Here is a 20,663-nt window from a genome sequence, read left to right on the forward strand (position 1 = left end):
GCAGGCGAGAGCTGATTATGGATCAAATGCAATTAGCATGTGGAAGTGCTGTATGAAGTGTGAAGAAGCATTTCAAATAATTTCATGCAGTTTCATCTCATAGTCTGGTCTTTTCAGATTTCATTTCAAAGTTATTTTTGAGTTTGTATTTTTAAGGGGTATTTTTACTTACCAGAACAATAATAAAAGTCATAACAATGAGCTTATAATAAAGTCCTTGCTAAATTCTTATTAATATTTTGTCTGGCTTTTCTTTTTTAGGAACTCAAGAGATTTCAGAGCTTTGTAAAATGCTGCCCTCCTTTCGATATCGTCATTGATGGGCTCAATGTTGCCAAAACATTTCCTAAAGTTCGTGAATCTCAAGTTGTAAGTACAGGTTTTATATTGTTATTCCAAATCTCTAGGAATATTTATCGTACTTGTTTGTGATCTTCATTGGGTTTTTTAACTCCCCATTTTTCCTTCCTCTAAAAATAAGCTCCAGAAGGTGTCCCAGCAACTAACTCCTTATCTAAGAGTCACTGTTTTCGTCTCGGGCAAGTAAGTGGCTCTTCTAGACTGGCCAAGAGTGATTAAAAAGTCCACGTAATAGGGGAACCTGGGTGGCTCAGTTCATTAAGTATCTGACTCTTGATTTCACTCAGGTCTTGATCTCAGGGTCATGAGTTCCAAGTTCTGTGTTGGGCTCCATGCTGGGTGTAGAGCCTTCTTAAAAAAAAGTCTACTTAATAAAGGGCCATTTCAGACCTTTTCCATATATAATTTTTAACTGACCTTTTTTCTACATCTGCATTTCTTCTTTGGCTTGATAGAGAAATGACTCTATCATTTCTCTGTGTTACATTGTCTGTTTGATGTTTATCAACATAAAATATCAAGAGATATTAATATATTTGTTTTTTCCAAACATTGTGTACTCATAAATAAATCTAAATAGTTCTTTTTTTGTAAAGTGATCATTTGTTCTGTGAGTTTATAAGTGTCACAGTTTTTCGTAGCAGTAGTGAGCAATTATTTTGACCCCTTTTTATAGATTAGAATATTAGAAAAGTAAAATGAATTTTGTATAGCAAATCCTTAGAAAGTAGTCATAACATCGAAGTTCAACTGTAGAGAGCTCCTGGGTTTCAAGCTTGTGGTTCTCTCTCTCTCTTTTTTTTTTTTTTCAAGATTTATTTATTTATTTGAGATAGAGTAGGGAGAGGGGCAGAGGGGGAGAATCTCCAGCATACTCCCCGCTGAGCACAGAGCCCAACATGGGACTCAGTCCCACAACCCTGAGATCATGACCTGAGCTAAAATCAAGATTCAGATGATTAACTGATTGAGCCAACCCAGGCACCAAGTTTATGGTTCTTATTGTTCATAATTTTTTGCCATTCATCTGTAGTTAATCAGTGTTATTTCTTAAAAATTGCTGCCAACTTAAAAGCTGTTTCTCAGAGATGCTACTAGTCCATTTTGACCATTTTTACTCAAAAAGCTTATAAGTACACAAAGTATAAGGTTGATTTAAAGAAGTTTCTTTATATGCGTTTCTTTTATGTTTGTGCATCCATTTTCGCGGTCAAGTATGTACTTTTCAATCCTTTTTTTTTTTTTTTTAAACAAAAAACAAAAAAAGCAAGTTGAAAATATTTTGTCTTTTAGGTACTTGAAGGGATCTTTGAGGCAGTAATTTTGAAAAGGGCAAAATCAGAAAATGAAACATAAAATTACTGTCTCTAATGTATGATGGAGCTCAGACTCAGAAGGGCTCATTCTAAAAAGTTCCTGTGAGAAGTAAAGTTTTGTATTTGTTTACCTTTTGACTTTCAGCTTCACATAAAGTATTAAAAATTGACTTCCCTAAATTGGGTGAACATTTTTGGGGAAAGTAGCACTTTGAAAATGATGTAGTAGATACATTCCCTTGCATTATGTGAGAAAAATTTGCACATTTGGAAAGATCCTAGCAGATTGTGGCAAACTAAGAGGAAAAGAACAAATAATTGACCAGTGAGATCATAGGCATCTGTCACTGCTTTTAGTTTTTACTTTCAAAATAATTTAATGTGGGCAACACTTTATGTGACAGGTAATTGGTATTACTCAGCTCTTCAAAGTCCCATTATCTTGTGACAGCTCCACTGACATTATGTTTGGAAAACCACAGCTCAGAGGCTCAGCTTAGAGAAGCCACCTGAATAAGGAAGACAGAAAACATCTCCTTCTCAAGTTTTTTCCTCAAATCTCTGAAGCTAGAGATTGGTAAAAAATAAAGATATATTGTATTTTTCATAGTCTGTTCTCTCTCCTTTTTTTTTTTTGATAAATCTATTGTTAGGCCCTTTTGTGGCTTATTTTTATTCTTTAACACTTTCTAGCTTGTCAGAACTAGCTTCCCAGTTTTTCTGTTAATCTTTTAAAGAGGATTTTAGTTTAGCAGTTAAGAATAAGGATTCTAGGGGTGCCTGACTGGTTCAGGAAGTTAAGTATCCAACTCTTTTTTTTTTTTTTTTATGGGGATGTTTTTATTTATTCAAGAGAGAGGGAGAGAGATCACAGAGGGGGAGAGAGAAGCAGACACACCACTGAGCAGAGAACCCAATGCAAGACTTGATCCCAGAACCCTGAGACCATGACCTTAGCCAAAAGCCTAACTGACTGAGCCATCCAGGGGCTCTTAGTATCCGTCTCTTCATTTCTGATCAGGTCGTGATCTCAGGGTTCTGAGATCCAGCCCCATGCTAGCTCTGTGCTGTTCTTGGAGCCTTCTCTCTCCCTCTGCCTCTCCACCCCTTCTTCCCCACCCTTGCTTGATCGCTTTCTCTCTCAAAAGGAAAAAAAAAAATAAGCATTCTGGAGTCAGGCTTTTTGAATTCCAGTCCTGGCTCTTCCACTTTTAAGAGTGTTCATGGTTTGAGCAAATTGCTTAACCTCTTTGTGCCTTAGTTTTGCAGTGTAAAATCGAGAGAACAATAGTACTTATCTCACAAAGGTGTTGTAAAGAATAAATGAGTTAGTATATGTAAGCATTTTGGATGTTGTAAATATCTAATAGGTATAACTGTTATTGTGATTACTATTCAGATAAATTTCCTAACTGGAACTGTAATTCTTGCTTTCAGTAGACCCTTATTTGGTAGTTTTTTCCTGTCAGGTGGCCTATTCAATAGAATTAAAAGGAATACAAAGCTCTACCCTTATTAGACTCAATCTAGGTAAGATACTTAAATAATAATTGAGAAGTGAAGCCTGTATCATCAAAAACTTAAGAAAAAGTTTAAATATGACTTTAAGAAATTTTATTTTCCTCTGATTATAAAAGTAAGGCACATAGAAAATCTGGAAATTACAGTAAAGAAAATCATATACAGCTTTATCATGGAACAATAACCACTGTCGGTGTTTTATTTCTTGCAGCATTTTTCCATTTTCTTACCTAGTCGAGCTTCAACTTTGTAAATAATTGTATATCAACATTTTAATTCACAGTTGTTGAAAGCTCTCAATAAAAATGAAACTATATAAGAAGTAGAAGAAAACATGTACTTTTAAAAATATTTGAGATAGGGGTGCCGCCTCTCTGCCTGCTTGTGATCCTTGTCTAATAAAAGTCAAATAAATGGATAAACTTAAAAAAAAATTTTGAGATAGAAGCACCTTTGAAGCGTATACAAAGTATAGGAGTCCTATACTTGACACAAAAAAATACTGTAAACATTGTTCAAAGATAACAACAAGGAGAAAAAATTCTTTATAGCACATGTGGCAAAAGGGCTAATTTTCTGATACTACCATTGTCTCTTATAAGCCGTAAGAAAAAGATGAACCATCCAGTAGATTCATGTTTATAGATGTGCAAATAAAAAATATTTGTCTTCCAGATTGGCAGACTTTAAAAAGTTGTTAGCATCCAATATTTTGAATGGTTTGGAAAGGTAGGGAGAAGAGTATCAGTACAGTATTTTGGGTAGGTGATTTGACAACTTTGAATACCTAAAATGTTGAAATATTCCTTGTAGGAACTGATGTAGTCACACAAACACATAAAGTTATATTTCCAAGTATGTAAGTTAACCATTATTTGTAGACAAAAAAGTCTAATCAACCTAAATATATATCAGTCTAGGTCCTGATATAAATTGAAACATCCATTTTATTTATTTTTTAGTTTTAATTCCAGTATAGTTAACATACAGTATTAAATTAGTTTTAAGTGTACAATGTACTGACTCAACAATTCTATACATTACTCAATGCTCATCATGATAAGTGTACTCTTAATCCCCTTCACCTCATTCACCCATCCCCCATCCACCTCCCCTCTGATAACCATGAATTTGTTCTTTTGAAATATCTATTTTAAATGAATGAGGTAGATTTGTACATGCTGATATAGAATAATAGCCAAATTAGTAAGCAATTTGAAGAATAAAAAGCAATTTGCAGAATAAAAGCAGTTTGAAGAATAAAAGCTTATATGGCCCCACTTATGTTAAAACAAAATAAAAGATTATCTGTATAAAAGTTCGTTAGATAACTTTGTATATGCCCAGAAATTTTCTAGAAAGTACCCATAAAATCTTAAGAGTAAAAAACTTTTGGAGGTGGAGATAGTATATAAGAAAATGAGAGGATTTCAGTTTTTCATTTTTTTTTTTCAATTTACAATGAGTATGTATTACTTTAAAATAAAGAGCAAACCACCATCAGGTTAAAAAAAAAATGATGAGGCATTCTTGGTAAATATTCTAAAATATCTATATAATCCTTTGTATCTTATGGATGTACCACAGCTCTAATCATTTCACTGTTGATGGGCATATCAGATTGTTTTCCATTTTTCACTCCAGTAAATAATGTTTGGGACATCTCTGTGCCGCTTTCAGATGATTTCTTTAAAATAGATTCTCAGAAATGGAAGTCAAAGAGTGTGGATATTTTAAGGCCTCAGTACATATTGCCAAATAGCTTTCCAAAATGATTGTAGCAATTTATACTCCTGCAAAGCCTCCAAATTGAAGTTTCTTCAAGGTTGCTTATTACATGATTGTTGCAACTATTGAGCTACATTTGTGCTGTGAATCTGTTACATGAAAAGAGCTGGACAGTCCCCCACCCCCATTTTTTAGATTTCAAACATTTGTTAACAAAATTAAATAGTCCAGAAAGGTAATATTCTTGGCTTGTCAAGATATTCTTGATATGTCCTCTTTATTTCCATCTCTTACTATAGTCACCTGTAAGTAGGAGTAAAGGATATACTAGGAATCCTATTTCTGTGTGCCTTAAGCTTTTTCATCTGCGTGATGAAGTTTCTGGATATTTTCTGTGGCGTAATGCAGAGATCATTTATGTTCTTGCCATGAACTTTATGTATAATACGTTACAAATTCTTGGTCTTTTTCCATTAATTGCTAATTACGAATCTTAACAGTGTTCTCCATAAGTCAGCTCATAGATAAGAAAAGACCATTTTTACCTTCATTATTGAGGGATTGCATATCTTGGTCTCAGGGCGTATAGCTTAGTAGTGACAGAGGTCAAGGAGCTAAAAATAAGTTCTTAAGAATTTATTCTTTCAATTTTTATATATATCTTTCTTGTATTTTAATTTTCTGAAGCCAGATTATGTCTTATATAGGATGTCAGCAGAACCTTGCCAGTTGCCATGTGGAGTTGAGATTTATTGGCAGTTGGCATTGCATGGGTACGTGTGAATTTAGCTGTAGGGACATAACATAGGTCTGTCTATCCGCTTGTGACCTCAGTTGAGTTCGTTGAATTGGCAGCTCTACACAGTTTAATATTAACATTAATCTGAACTTTAAGTATTTCCTGAAGGTTTTCTAACATTTCAGTAAAAGGTAATGGTAATTGACATGTTTTTTGGAATGAGGTACAGAATTTTGAAGCAAGGAGAGGTTGTTATAACTGATTTTTGCATTTTAAAAAGTTGTCACTCAGGCAACAAACTTCTGCCTGGCAAAACTTTCCCATAGACATTCAAGTCGATTACCTTGCTTGGTAAATAAGAAAAAAAAATGTTTACAACACATGTAAACAAAGGCAGAATAGCAAAATTCATTGAAAGAAAAGCAGTAATCAATGTGGAATACAGATAATACCCCCTTATTCTTCAGTCTTTGCTGTTGGTCCTAAAAGTGATCTAAGAAGTAAAGATGAAGAACACAGTTTCTAAGGAGAATGGTATGTAATTTATCACCATGAGACTCTTATAGCCAAAAGTGATTGAAAAGAGCATTTAACTTAGATGTGAAGGTTTGTATTTAAATGTTACTTATGAATCTGAAAGAAGAATATGGTATTGAAAGGTATGGATTAATATATGATTTTGTTGTTTACTGAAAAAGAGAAGTTTTTTGCTGAAAAGTTATTACTAAATAAATATTTAGACTGTGCTTATCCTTCAGTTGCTGGTGTCTTAATACAGGATATACATGCAGGATATACTAAATGAAAATGGAGCTGTAAAGTCCATGATTAGATTTTACTTTAGGCATAATTTAGGGTCTTTTTTTTTTTTTAGATTTTATCTATTTATTTGACAGAGAAAGATCACAAGTAGCAGAGAGGCAGGCAGAGAGAGAGAGAGAGAGAAGCAGGTTTACCGCTGAGCAGAGAGCCTGACTCAGGACTTGATCCCAGAACCCTGAGATCATGACCTGAGCCGAAGGCAGTGGCCCAACCCACTGAGCCACCCAGGCGCCCATAATTTAGGGTCTTGATGAAGTCCTACCTCAATTCTTTCATATCTGCATTAGTTTTCTTTTTATTTTATTGAGATCAGCCTTTTAAAGTATACAATCCAGGTGTGCCTGGGTACCTTGGTCCTTTAAGCCTCTGACTCTTGATCTCCGCTCAGGTCTTGACCTCGGAGTTGTGAGTTCAAGCCCCACCTTGGGCTCCACTCTGGCATGGAGCCTATTTTTTAAAAAATTAAAATAAAATAAAACAATAAAAATTAAAATTAAAAATATGTATAAAGTGTATAGTCCAACTAATTTTTGGCTTTTTAGTTAAGATCAAGTGTAAAATGTACAATCCAGTGGTTTTTTAGTATATTCAACAAAGTTTTGCAACCGTTACCACTATCTAATTCCAGAATATTTTCATTCCCCAAGGTAACACCATAGCCATTAGTCACTTCCAGTTTCTTCTTCCCTTTAGTCCCATGGCAACTACTAATCTGCTTTCTGTCTTTATGGATTTGCCTGTTCTGGACATTTCATATTTTCACTTAGCATAATGTTTCCGAAGTTCATCTATTTATAACGTGAATCACTATTTTATTCCTTTTTATTGCAAAATAATATTCCTTTGAATAGATAGGTCACATTTTATTTATCTATTCATAGTTTGTAGACATTTGGGTTATTTCTACTCTTTGGCTATTGAGAATAGTGTTGCTGGGAACATTTCACATAAAGGCGTTTGTGTGGATGTGTTTTCTTTCTTTTTTTTAAGTTGCACAGAGAACTCTATCGACACTGAGGAATTACCTTCCTGAATGGCACCCCAAGGCGTGGGTATAGATTAAATGACCTTTTAGGGTTACAGCCTTTTAGAAAGGTTAGTCTTGATTCAAAGTCCAGCTCTAGAAAAGCAGATCTTTTTACAGAAAATAAAATAGCTGACTCTAGCCAACAAACTGAATATTTAATGAACTACCCCTTTTAAGGAGAAATTTTAATTTTATTTGATATTTTTTCATCGCGATGCGTATACTCTTTAATATCTATCACCTAGTTCACCCACTGCCTTCATTTCCCTTCTGGTAGCCATCAGTTTGTTCTCTGTAGTTTAAGAGTCTGTTTCTTCATTTGTCTTTCTCTATTTTTTTCCTCTGCTCATTTGTTTTGTTTCTTAAATTCTAAAAATGAGGGAAATTGTAAGTGTTTTCCTCTGGGTTATTTTGCTTAGCATTATATACTCTAGCTCTATTATGTTGTTGCAAATGACAATGTTCTTTTTATGGCTGAATAATATTCCATTACACACACACACACACACAGAGCCCACATCTTCTTTATCCATTCATCTATTGATGGAGATGGACACAGACTACTTGTATAGTTTGGCTATTATAAATAATGGTGCAATGTACACAGGGGTGCATGTATTCCTTTGAATTAGTGTTTTTGTATTTTGGGAGTGAATACCCAGTAGTGCAATCACTGGTTTGTAGGGTAGTTCTGTTTTTAATTTTTTGAGCAATATTCATACTGTTTTCCACAATGGCCGTGCCATTTTGCATTCTCACCCATAATGTGAGAGGGTTCCTTTTCTCTACATCCTTGCCAACACGTGTCAGTTTTTGTGTTTTTTTACTTTTGCCATTCTCACAGTTATGAGGTAATATCTCATGGTAATTTTGATTTGCGTTTTTCTGATGATCACTGGTTATGGGCATGTTTTCATGTGTCTGTTGTCCACCTGTGTATATTCTTTAGAGAAATGTCTGTTTGTGTCTTCTGCCCATTTTTTAATTGGATGATTTGGTTTTTGATATTCAGTTGTATCAGTTCTTTATATATTTTAGATAGTAACCCTTTATGGGATATGTTGTTTGCAAATGTCTTTTCCCATTTAGTAGATTGCCTTTTCGTTTTGTTAACTGTTTCCTCCACTGTGCAGAATCTTTTTATTTCAACATTGTCCCAATAGTTTATTGTTGCTTTTATTTCCCTTACCTCAGGTGACCTATCTAGAAAAATGTTCTATGGCCAATGTGAGAGCAATTACTCCCTGTGCTCTCTTTAAGGATTTTTATGGTTTCAGGTCTCACATTTAGGTCTTTAATCCATTTTGACTTTATTTCTGTGTATGGTATAAGAAAGTGGTCCAGTTTCATTCTTTAGCATGTAGCTATCTTATTTTCCCAGCAACATTTGTTGAAAAGACTGTCTTTTTCCCATTGTATATTCATTCATCCTTTGTCGAAGGTTAATTGACTATATAATTGTGGGTTTATTTCTGGGTTTTCTAATTGTGGGTTTATTTCTGGGTTTTCTATGCCATTGATCTATGTGTCTGTTTTTGTGCCATTACTTTACCGTTTTATAACTACCTCTTTGTAATATGACTGAAGTCTGGAATTGTGATACCTCCAGTTTTGGTTGTTTTTCAAGATTGCTCTGGCTCGTGGCACCTGAGTGGCTCAGTGGGTTAAGCCTCTGCCTTTGGCTCAGGTCATGATCTCAGGGTCCTGGATGGAGCCCCACATCGGGCTCTCTGCTCAGCAGGGAGCCTGTTTCCCCCTCTCTCTCTGCTGCCCCTCTGCCTACTTGTGATCCCTCTCTCTCTGTCAAATAAATAAAATCTTTAAAAAAGATTGCTTTGGCTATTCAGGGTCTTTTAAGATTCCATACAAATTTCCGGATTGTTTATTCTAGTTCTATGAAAAGTGCTACTGGTATTTTGATAGGGATTTCACTAAATCTTTAGATTGCTTTGAATAGTATAGCCAGTTTAACAGTATTTTTTCTTCAAACACATGATCGTGGAATGTCTTTCCATTTTTTTGTGTTATCTTGAGTTTCTTTTATCAATAGTTTATAGTTTTCAAGTCTTTCACCTTTTTGGTTAAGTTTATTCCTAAATATTTTATTGTCTTTGTATAGTTGTACTTGGGATTGTTTTCTTCATTTCACTTTCTGCTGCTTCATTATTAGTGTAAAGAAAACCAATAGACTTCTGTACATTGATTTTGTATCCTGAAACTTCACTGAATTCATTTATCAGGTTTAGTCGTTTTTGGTGGCATCTTTAGGATTTTCTATATGTACTATCATGTCATCTACAAATAGTGCGAGTTTTACTTTTTCTTTACCAATTTGGATGCCTTTTATTTCTTTATGTTGTGGCTGGAACTTAAGTACTAGTACCGTAGAAGTGGTAAGAGCAGACATTCTTGTCTTGTCCCTGACCTGAAGGGAAAATCTCAGTTTCTCCCCATTGAGTGTGATGTTTGCTGTGGGTTTTTCACATAAGGCCTTTATTATGTTGTGGTATGTTCCCTGTAGACCTACTTTGCAGAAGGCCTTCATTTTTTAAAATCATGATTGGGTATTACACTTTGTTGAATGCTTTTTCTGCATCTATTGGAATGATCTTGTGGTTTTTATCCTTCTCTTGGGATGTGACAAAGCACATTGATTGTTTTGAGAATATTGAACCACCCTTGCATCCTGGGAATAAATCCTGCTTGATCGTGGTGTCTTTTTAATGTATTGTTGGGTTCAGTTTGCTAGTATTTTGTTAAGGATTTTTGCATCTATATTCATGAAAGATACTGGACTCTAGTTCTCCTTTTTTGTGGTGCCTTTATCTGATTTTGGTATCAGAATGGTAATGGCCTCAGAATGAATTTGGAAGTTTTCCTTCCTCCAATATTTTTGAATAGGTTTTTTTTTTTTTTTAAGACTTTTATTTATTTGACAGAGAGGGTGAGGGAAGGGCAGAGGGAAAAGGAGAGGGAGAATCTCAAGCAGACACGGGGCTTTATCTCACAACCCTGAGATCATGACCTGAGCTGAAACCAAAAGTCAAACCCCAACCAACTGAACCACCCAGGCGCCCCTATTTTCGGAATAGTTTGAAGAGAATAGGTATTAATTCTTTTTCTTTTCTTTCTTTCTTTTTTTTTTTTTTTTTAAGATTATTTATTTATTTATTTGACAGACAGAGATCACGAGTAGGCAGAGAGGCCAGCAGAGATGAAGAAGCAGACTCCCCGCTGAGCAGAGAGCCCGATGCAGGGCTCCATCCTAGGATCCTGGGATCATGACTTGAGCCGAAGGCAGAGGCTTTAACCCACTGAGCCACCCAGGCGCCCTGGTATTCATTCATTTTTGAGGTTTTTCTAGAATTCGCCTCTGAAGCCATCTGGTCCTGGACTTTTGTTTGTTGGGAGTTTTTTGAATAGTGATTCAATTTTATTGCTGACAGTTGGCCTGCTGACCAAATTTTCTATTTCTTTCTGTTTTTGGTTATGTATTTCTAGGAATATACCCATTTTTTCTGAGTTATCCAGTTTGTTGGCATATAGGTTTTCATAATATCCTGTTACAGTGGTGTTTCTGTGGTTTTGGTTGTTATTTCTCCTCTTTCATTCGTGATTTTGTTTATTTGGATCCTCTCTCTTTGTTTTTAATGAGTCTGGCTAGAAGTTTATCAATTTTGTTGATCTTTCCAAAGAACTAGCTCCTGGTTTCATTAATCTGTTGTATTGTTTTTTTAGTTTCTATATCATTTAATTCTGTTCTAATCTCTTTAGAAATATTATTTGTTCATTTCAGAGAAAGAGAAAGAGAGGGTGAGTATGAGTGGAGGGAAGGACAGAGGGAGAGGGAGAGAGAATCTCAGGCGGACTTCGTGCTGAGCATGGAGTCAGCTCAGGGCTCGATCTCACAACCCGAAGATTATGACCCGAGCCAAAACCAAGAGTCAGACACTTACCTGACTAAGGTAGGTGCCCAGATGCCCCTATTTCTGTTCTAATCTTTATTATTTCCTTCCTTTTGCTGGATTTAGTTTATTCTTTTTCTAGCTCCTTCAGGTATAAGGTTAAGTTTTTTATTTGAGGTTTTTTTTTGTTTGTTTGTTTTGTTTTTTTGCTTCTTGAGGCAGGCCTATATTGCTATAAACTTGGTTTTTAAAACCACTTTTGCTGCATTGTGGACATGTTTTCTGTTCTTTTGGATATACACATGGAGGTAGAATTGCTAGGTCATATGGTAATTATTTAACTTTTTGAGGACCTGCCAAACTTCCAAAGCAGCTATACCATTTTACATTTCCATAGCAGTATCTAAGAGTTGTAGTTTCTCTACATCCTCACCAACATCTGCTATCATCAGTCTTTTTTATTATAACCGTCTAGTGCATATGAAGTGGTATCTTTTGTGGGTTTTGATTTGCATTTCCTAATGATGTAGGATGTTAAGTATCTTTTCGTGTGTATTGGCCATTTGTGTCTTTTCTTTGGAGACATAGCTCTTAAAATCCTCTATTTTTTTTTTTTCTTAAAGAGTTTATATATTTATTTGACAGAGAGAGAGAGAGATCACAAGTAGTCAGAGAGGCAGGCAGAGAGAAAGGAGAGAGCCCGATGCAGGGCTCGATCCCAGGACCCTGAGATCATGACCTGAGCCGAAGGCAGAAGCTTTAACCCACTGAGCCACCCAGGCGCCCCAATCTACCTATTTTTTAATAGGGTTACTTGTCTTTTTATTATTGAATTGTAATTTTTTATATGTTCTGAATAATAGACCTTTATCAGACATACAATTTGCAAATATATTCTCCCATTTGGATTGTATTTTCAGTTTCTTGGTGGTAACCTTTGAAGCACAAAAGTTTTTAGTTTTGATGAAGTCCAGTTTATCTATTTTTTTTTCTTTTGTTGCCTGTCATTGTTGGTGTCATATCTAAAAATATCATTACCTAATCATGAAGATATATTCCTCTGTTTTCTTCTAAGAGTTCTAGAAGGTTTGCTACCAACCTTATAGATGTTTTTCAAGTATAAAGTATATCCTGCTTTAAAAATATATATCTAGTTTCAAATTTTCTGAAGGAGAAAGGTTCTGGTTTATATTTTTATTTTGAAGAAGAGGGAAGTGTTCTGAATCACCAACAGATTAATTATATAACCTCCAGTTTGAGGACAGAACGTCCTAGCTGGGAATCACGATGTAACTTCAGTTCCTGTCTATTGAGCACCTATTCCATGCCAGATACAGTTTTAAAATGTGAGGATATGTCTTTAGGCCAAAAATGTTAGGAATTGCTAGCATGATTAGACTAATGGTAACATGATTACCATGTTAATGCTAACCATGTTAATGCTAATGTCTAATGCTAACATGATTAGACTAATGGTCACCTTATCTAAACAAGACATTCGTAGTATATTGTGCACGTTGTTGTTTATTAATAGTGATCCTTGTATATGATTCTTTTCTTAAAAACTTACCTAAAATGGGGGCGCCTCAGTGTCTCAGTTGTTGAGCATCTGCCTTCAGTTCAGGTCATGATCCCAGGGTCCCTGCTTGGTGGGGATCCTGCTTCTCCTTCTCCCTCTGCCTTCTGCTCTGCTTACTTGTACTCTCTCTCTCTCTCTCTCTCTCTCAAATAAGTAAATAAAATCTTTTTTAAAAAATTTGCCTAAAATGTCAGAATAGAGAATAGTGTTTACCCAAAATACTTGGATAAGAATTTGTTTTAAGTAAGTATTGCAGGGGACCTGGGTGGACCAGTCAGTTAAGTGGCTGCCTTCAGTTCAGGTCATGATCCTGGGATCTTGGGATCGAGCCCTACATCCGACTCTCTGTTCAGTGAGGAGCCTGTTTCTCCGTCTCCCTCTGCCTGCTACTCTGCCTGCTTGTGCTCTGTCTCTGTCAAATAAATGAATAAAAATTATTTTTAAAAAATTAAAAAAATAAATAAGTATTGCAAAACAGTTTTCATAACATTCATTTCTCCATTATATGTTGTAATTTGAAGTCAAATTTGACTAAATTTTATATTTTTACTAATTTAAAGTGTCAGCTGTGAACTCTTGTACCCTTGAACCTTTGATCAACCTTTGTGTAGCACGTTCACATTACCTGCTGCAAGATACAGTATTTTGGATTTTCTTAGGTTGCATTTCTTTTATTTTAATAAACTTATCTCTTTAGAGCACTTTTAAGTTCATGAATCTTTTTATGAACAGCCATCCCCCAACAACATACTGTTTTGACTCTTAATAATACTTCTGAGGAAATGCATTGCATAGATAATCAGAAGTAAAAATTAAATTGTGTTTTTTAGAGCTTAAGTGAGTAGGTAATTGGCACCACCAGCTTCCTAATTGTTCAAGTCAAAAACCAAAGATCCTAACCTCAATTGTTCTTTTTCACTTGCCCCACATCCAGTTAACTAGCAAGTTTTATTGGTCATAACCCCTAAGTATATCCCATAATCTTACTATTTCTTTCTATCTCCATTAACATCATCTCTCATCTAATCTCCTAAGTGGTCTCCTTGCTTTTTCACCCTTGTCCCAGTGACTTTCACTTACCCTTAGAATAAGATCCAAGTTCCTGATCATGGAGTATTGTGCCTTTCATTACCTGAACTTTCCCTCTCTTTTTAGCCTCATGTCTTTATTTTTTTTTCCCCTCTTTCATTGAATTATGGACACACTAGAATTTTTCCTATTCCTCAAGCATACCGAACTTTTTCCTGCCTCGGTGTCTTTGTACTTGCTATTCCTTCAGCCTGTAATGTTCTTTCTTCTTTATCAGCACCTCATATGTCTTCCCTAATTCTTCTAAAGTAACTGCAGTCTGCTCTCCTACCTTCTGTGTATATTTTCAGTTATATCCACCTTACTTTCTTGGGTGGTGCATTAAATATGGACTCTAAAAAACAATCTGAGGGGTTTGAATTGGCGGGCGGGTGGAAGGTTGGGGTACCAGGTGGTGGGTATTACAGAGGGCACGGATTGCATGGAGCACTGGGTGTGGTGAAAAAATAATGAATACTGTTATGCCGAAAGTAAATAAAAAATAAATTTTAAAAAATGGCCACAGATTCTCTGCAGTTCCTCTTATCAGGAAATGGAGTCTGTTTCCCATCTCTTGAATCTGAGCTTGCTTTATGGTTTGGTCTGAGGAGTAGAATGTGGCATAAATGACATTATGAGACTTCCAAGCACGGGCTCCACAGGCCATGCAGCTATGCTGTCACTCTATAGGAACTACCACCTTGTGAACAATCCCACATTAGTCTCTTCGTGGATGAGATGCCACATGAAAAGAGAGGGAGAAGGAGAAAGGGGGCAAGAGAAAGCATGTGCACAGCCATCTCCCCTAAGACTCCAGACACATGAGTAAGGTCATCTGGGATCTGCCAACTGATTTTGAACATGTGGATTGGCCTAAACAGTACCATGTAGAGCAGAGTAACTGTCTAGCTGAGCCAAACCCAAACTGGCAACCCATAGTACCTTGAGAAAATAAGTGGTTATTTTAATCCAGGTTTTGAGGTAGTTAATTATACAGCAATAGTTTATTTAATTCCTTTACAACACTTTGTAGCTACCACTACATATGCGTGGGGTTGCTTACTTTATTAAATTTCCAAACGATTTTGTGCATCTTGTTCACAGTTAGATTCTGAATACTGAGAAAAGGGCCTTGCACATAATAAATTGCACAGTAGATACTTAGTAAATGAATGAAACAGTGAACAAATAGATATAAAGTACATTGTATGACCTGTAGAAATAGCGTCTGGTTTTCCTTCAGGGTTAATTCTGAAAGACTTCTTGAGTTTCACCATTTAATAGGAAAAACAACAACAACAACAACCAACAACCAACAACCAGTCACCTTGTGAGTGCATTTATTTGTCCATGGCCTTAACTTTGTAGGAACAACAGCAAGGTCTTTTTTTATGTTGTGTTTAGTTTCCTAATTTAAATATAATGGACAGTCTCCTCTTTGAGTTTTTTAGTTTGGGGAGTCTTCATTTTTTTTTAACTGATGCTTATTAGCTGAACTTGAGTCCCTAAATTTTTTTTTAAATATTTTATTTATTTATTTGACAGACAGAGATCAGAAGTAGGCAGAGAGGCAGGCAGAGAGGGGGGAGGGGGCGGGGCAGCAGGCAGCAGGCTCCCTGCCTAGCAGAGAGCCCGATGTGGGGCTCGATCCCAGGACCCTGGGATCATGACCTGAGCCGAAGGCAGAGGCTTTAACCCACTGAGCCACCCAGGCGCCCCGTCCTTAAATTTTTTTAAAGGTTTTATTTATTCATTTGACAAAGAGAGAGACACAGTGAGAGAGGGAACACAAGCAGGGGTAGTGGGAGAGGGAGAAGCAGGCTTCCCACTGAGCAAGAAGCCCAACACAGAGGCTCAGTCCCAGCACCCTGGAATCATGACCTGAGCCGAAGGTAGACGCTTAACATTTGCACTTCCCAGGTACCCCAAGTTCTCTAAATTAATGGCTAACTTTTCTGCAAAATATTTAAATAGGAAATACATTAACCATATAGAGAAAATAAAAGACTGTATTAGTATTAAGATAGGTTATGCTGCAGTAATAAACCCCAGATTTCAGTGGCTTCAAACAAATTATTTCTTGTTCATGCTACATGTTCATTGTGGATCTTCTGCGTCATCATCATCCTCATTCCGGGACACAGAATAACTTTCTGAAATATTGCCAGTCACTGTGGCAGAGAGAAAGGGGACAATGGCAGAGTACACACTGACTCATAAAGCTTCTGCTCAGATTTGATACCTATCACTTCTGCCCATAATTAGCAGCTGATACAAGCTGTGCAGGTACACCTGAGTTCAGCAAGATAGTGGAGGCAGTCCTATGATATGTACACAAAAGGAGAGAGAATTACTGTTTTTGAACAGCTCTAATGGCTGGCACACAGATTGGTGGTGCCTTGTTTGATATAAGGGTCAGGTCTAGCCTGGGAGCTAGAAATGAGTTTCAACATGACCATGCAAACTGACTTTGCTCAGGTTTTGTTTTTGTTTTTGTTTTTGTTTTTTCCAATAGCAGTTTTTTTCACCATGGTTTTATGTGGAAAGAACTGATGCATTTGTTTTTGATCGTTTTTTTCTAGAGTGATCAGGTAGAAATTCTGAAGTTTCAATGACTCATATTTTACATATACTTTCACAACTTTCATTTTTAAGATGGGTTTTTCTTTTGAGTCACCAATTCATCATTAATAATTGACAATGTGAGATCGCCTTGAGGAGACAAGGACACCATATTAACCTTTCATTTAAAAAACAAAAGGATATAAAGTGGAAAGCTTCTTATGTTGAGTTTTCTCATTGTCTCCCCTGTCTCTCTCTCTTTCTCTATCACACACACACACACACACACACTTCTACCCATAATTCGTCCTAGTGCCTTTGTTCCTTGCTCCTTTTGCAGCTTACGTTTTGGATTTTCAGTTGTTCATAAGCTCCTTTAGTAGAGGGGATATAGGAAAAAAAGGACATCATTTTAGATAATCTTGCTAGCTGTTCAAAACTCTACTACCAATTTTTGTAGATAACTGAGAATTGGTTAAAATAGCTTATGCAGAATGAAAATTTATAATGTAATTTAAAAGAATTATGGCCAGAGATCAGCACTGAATGCTTTCCTTCTTATGGCATGGTAGGGGCATTGAATAGAAAGTAGTTTGGTAGAAACATTGCAGAATTTGTTTTGATTGCCATCTTTTAGTTGGTTTTACTACAGTGAGAGAAAAATGGAAACATGGGTTTTAGTCATTAAAGGTCATTTGGCAGTAGCATTTACTTGGCAATGAGTTCGCTTTTTTCTCCTGCCACCCAAGTTATTTTATTTCTTTCTGTTGATTTACATAGCCTCTTAGAAATGTTTCAGTACCATAAAGAACCTAAGATATGTTCTTTTGTTTGGTGTGTGTGTGTGTGTGTGTGTGTGTGTATTTAATCTTGGACATATTTCTTTTTGCCCAAACTAGAAATATTATGGACTTAAACACCAATTGTGCTTGAAATTATGTTTCAATAATGTTGAAGTAGCAAAGAAACTCTTAAATACCTTACTGTGTTTGCAGTGGCAAATGTTAGATTAAGTATTGAAGTATTTTTATTAAACCTCCTTAACTTTTCAATACTTTTGTCCATATAATTGTTCCTCCTGCTTAAGACTAGTTCTTAAGGGCCAGGTGTAGAGGTAGAAGGCCTTGTTCCTTGGGTCTCAAAACTAGGATGTCATGCTGCTACTTGCCTTCAAAGAACATATACTGGCCCCATGTTTGCTCTGAGAAGGTGAGTAATTTTTTCTATACTGAAATCTAGAATCGAAAACTTGTCATTTTTCCCAGTTTACTTTCATAAGTTTTGTTGATTACTAATGATTGGAAATAAGTGATTGAAGATCATTTCTAAATATTTTCTTAATTTTAGTCAGCTGGTTAACAATAGTTTCTTTCCAGTGGAATTTAAAAAGTGGTTCTTGGGGTACCTGGATGGCACAGTCAGTTAAGCAACTGACTCTTGGTTTCGGCTCAGGTCACGATCCCAGGGTCGTGAGATTGAGCCGAGCCCTGCGTCACACTCGGTGCTGAGCACAGAGCTGTGCTTGGGATTCTCTCTTCTTCTTCCTCTGCCCCTCCCACTTGTGCTTGCTCTCCCTGACTCTCTCTAAAATTAAAAAAAATTTTTTTTACTGGTTTTTTCAGTGTTTTTAAGGGTAGGAGTTATAGACACAGTTATTAAACCAGTTATTTCTAGCTTAAACTTTCATCCAGGAAAACACTTTACTTTATCCAATTTATATATTTTTGCAAGTACTCATTCTGTTTCTTTAGAAAAAACTAACATATTCTTAAGATATTCTTTTTTTTTTAATTCTTTTTTTTTTTTTTTAAGATTTTATTTATTTAGGGGCGCCTGGGTGGCTCAGCGGGTTAAAGCCTCTGCCTTCAGCCCAGGTCATGATCCCAGGGTCCTGGCATCAAGCCCCGCATCGGGCTCTCTGCTCAGTGCAGAGCCTGCTTCTCTCTCTCTCTCTCTCTCTCTCTCTCTCTGCCTGCCTCTCTGCCTACTTGTGTTCTCTGTCAAATAAATAAATAAAATCTTAAAAAAAAAAAGATTTTATTTAGTTATTTGTCAGAGAGAGAGAGCACAAGCAGGCAAAGTGGCAGGCAGAGGCAGAGAGAGAAGCAGGCCCCCCAATGAGCAAGGAGCCCAATGCAGGACTCGATCCCAGGACACTGGGATCATGACCTGAGCCGAAGGCAGCGGCTTAACCAACTGAGCCACCCAGGGCATCCCATTCTTAAGATATTCTTAAAGATAAATAAATATGTAGTATTATAAACTGAACCACTAAAGATTCTGCTATACTTTAGAATACCAATCCTCAGACTTCAGTGTGCCTCAGAAACACCTTGAATGCTTGTTAAACAGGATGCTGGCCCTATACTCAGAGTTCCTGATTCAGAAGGTCTGGGGTGGGGCTGAGAATTTATGTTTCTAAAAAGTTCTTAAGTAATGCTGATGCTTCTGGGTTGGGGGGCCCACATTTTGAGAACCATTATTATATAAACAGTGTCTCAGAAGTGTGTTCATACTGCTTTACAAAAATAAGCAATTTATAAAAGTCAAACACTCAAAATTATTAGATGTCTTAATCTTGGATTGGGAATCTGTTTTTTTTAACTGATTATATGAAACTCATTTTAAGGTACTGAAACTGGGTCTTAAGAATAATATACTTCTTCCACTTTCAAAATAGAAGTTTGCCATATTTCCATAACCAAGTAGTATTATATATCAAGTAGTTATATAAGTATTATATATAATACTTATATATTGTAATTATATATTATATATACTTATATGTAATATTTATAATAAGTATTATATTATCAAGTAGTTTATTAGCATTTTGACAATTTTAAGGTACCTGAGTATGAATTTTAAAAAACGTTAATTAGCCAAAGGGAATGTGCTGATTGAGGAAGGCCTAAGACTAAAAGTGATTATGTGGATTATCAAACCCATAGAATTGCTTTTTTCTCTTGAGGAAGTCTGAAATAATCACCCAAATAAGTCATTGTTAGTATGTATTTGTCAGCCTAAGATTTTTTTTTAAAAGGAAAGAAGAAAAATAGTTGGAACTATAAACTTGGACTATGGATATTAAGGCAGAGAACTTGGTAGCAGCATTTAAGTTTGATTTCATTAGGATTTAGGAAGGACTGACATGTGTTCTCTAATCTGTACACTTATTATTACATGAAGTGGAAAAGTAGATCTAATCTTGATTCCTTATTTTTAAAAATACTTGCATCTGGATAGTCAGAGGTGATGTAAGTGACTTGGAAAAATAAATAGGTGTTTGTGAATGCCAATCCAGAAGTTTCCTGAAAAACACACGCAAAAATTTTTTTCTTACTCTCCTTCTTTCATGACACGGTAACTCAAGGAAGTCACATTACCCTAGATCAAATAATGCCAGACTGGCTGGGGACTTCCTTCATCCATTTGCAATTCCACCCGCTCCACCTGCTTCACATGTTGTAAGACTTCTGTTTTGTCACATGATTACTGAAATAGTCTATACGATTCAGAATTATTCTTGCATGGACTGATTGCTAATGGAGTGAATGATGGACTGTCACATAAGTGGATTTTTGGTGAAGTAATCAAGAGAATAAGTACAAGATGAATGAAGCCAGGCAAACTTGTTGTAATGAATTTGGTCTCATATCTGTTTCTTCTATGATATCCCCAAAAGGGTATACTTTGCCTAGTATAGGAAACAAAATTTCCCCAATTGCATTAGTCAGTCAAATGATTGTGTGTTTTAGAACAGCATTGTTAGGAATACAGTGTTGCCAGGCTCCCATATCTGTTTTCTCGCTGACAAAATCTTAATGGCAAGTTGATTCTTCTCTTGATGTGCCACTCATAATGTTTGTGTGATAACTGTTTGGGGTGTGGTGAGATTGTCTTTGTGAATCATTATTGTGTATACCTTGCTTCTATGACAGTATTTTAAAACATGCTTCTCAGGAATGTGCTAGGTAGAGCTACCTATGAAAGTAAAATACCCACTTGAGCCAAAATGTAAAAATATATATTGTTA

At 36.0% G+C, this 20,663-nt stretch overlaps 1 protein-coding gene across 3 annotated transcripts in view; it reads left to right on the top strand.

The window, feature by feature from the left end:
* Positions 1-20,663, top strand: part of PRORP (protein only RNase P catalytic subunit) — a 142,498-nt gene that overhangs the window by 49,725 nt on the left and 72,110 nt on the right. For all 3 annotated transcript variants that reach the window (XM_059181895.1, XM_059181898.1, XM_059181896.1), the window contains one exon: positions 262-369. In XM_059181895.1, the coding sequence (XP_059037878.1) occupies positions 262-369 (108 nt within the window). The remainder of the gene's footprint in view (positions 1-261; positions 370-20,663) is intronic.

This window comes from Mustela lutreola, chromosome 7, assembly GCF_030435805.1.
Source record: "Mustela lutreola isolate mMusLut2 chromosome 7, mMusLut2.pri, whole genome shotgun sequence".
Classification (NCBI taxonomy): domain Eukaryota; kingdom Metazoa; phylum Chordata; class Mammalia; order Carnivora; family Mustelidae; genus Mustela; species Mustela lutreola.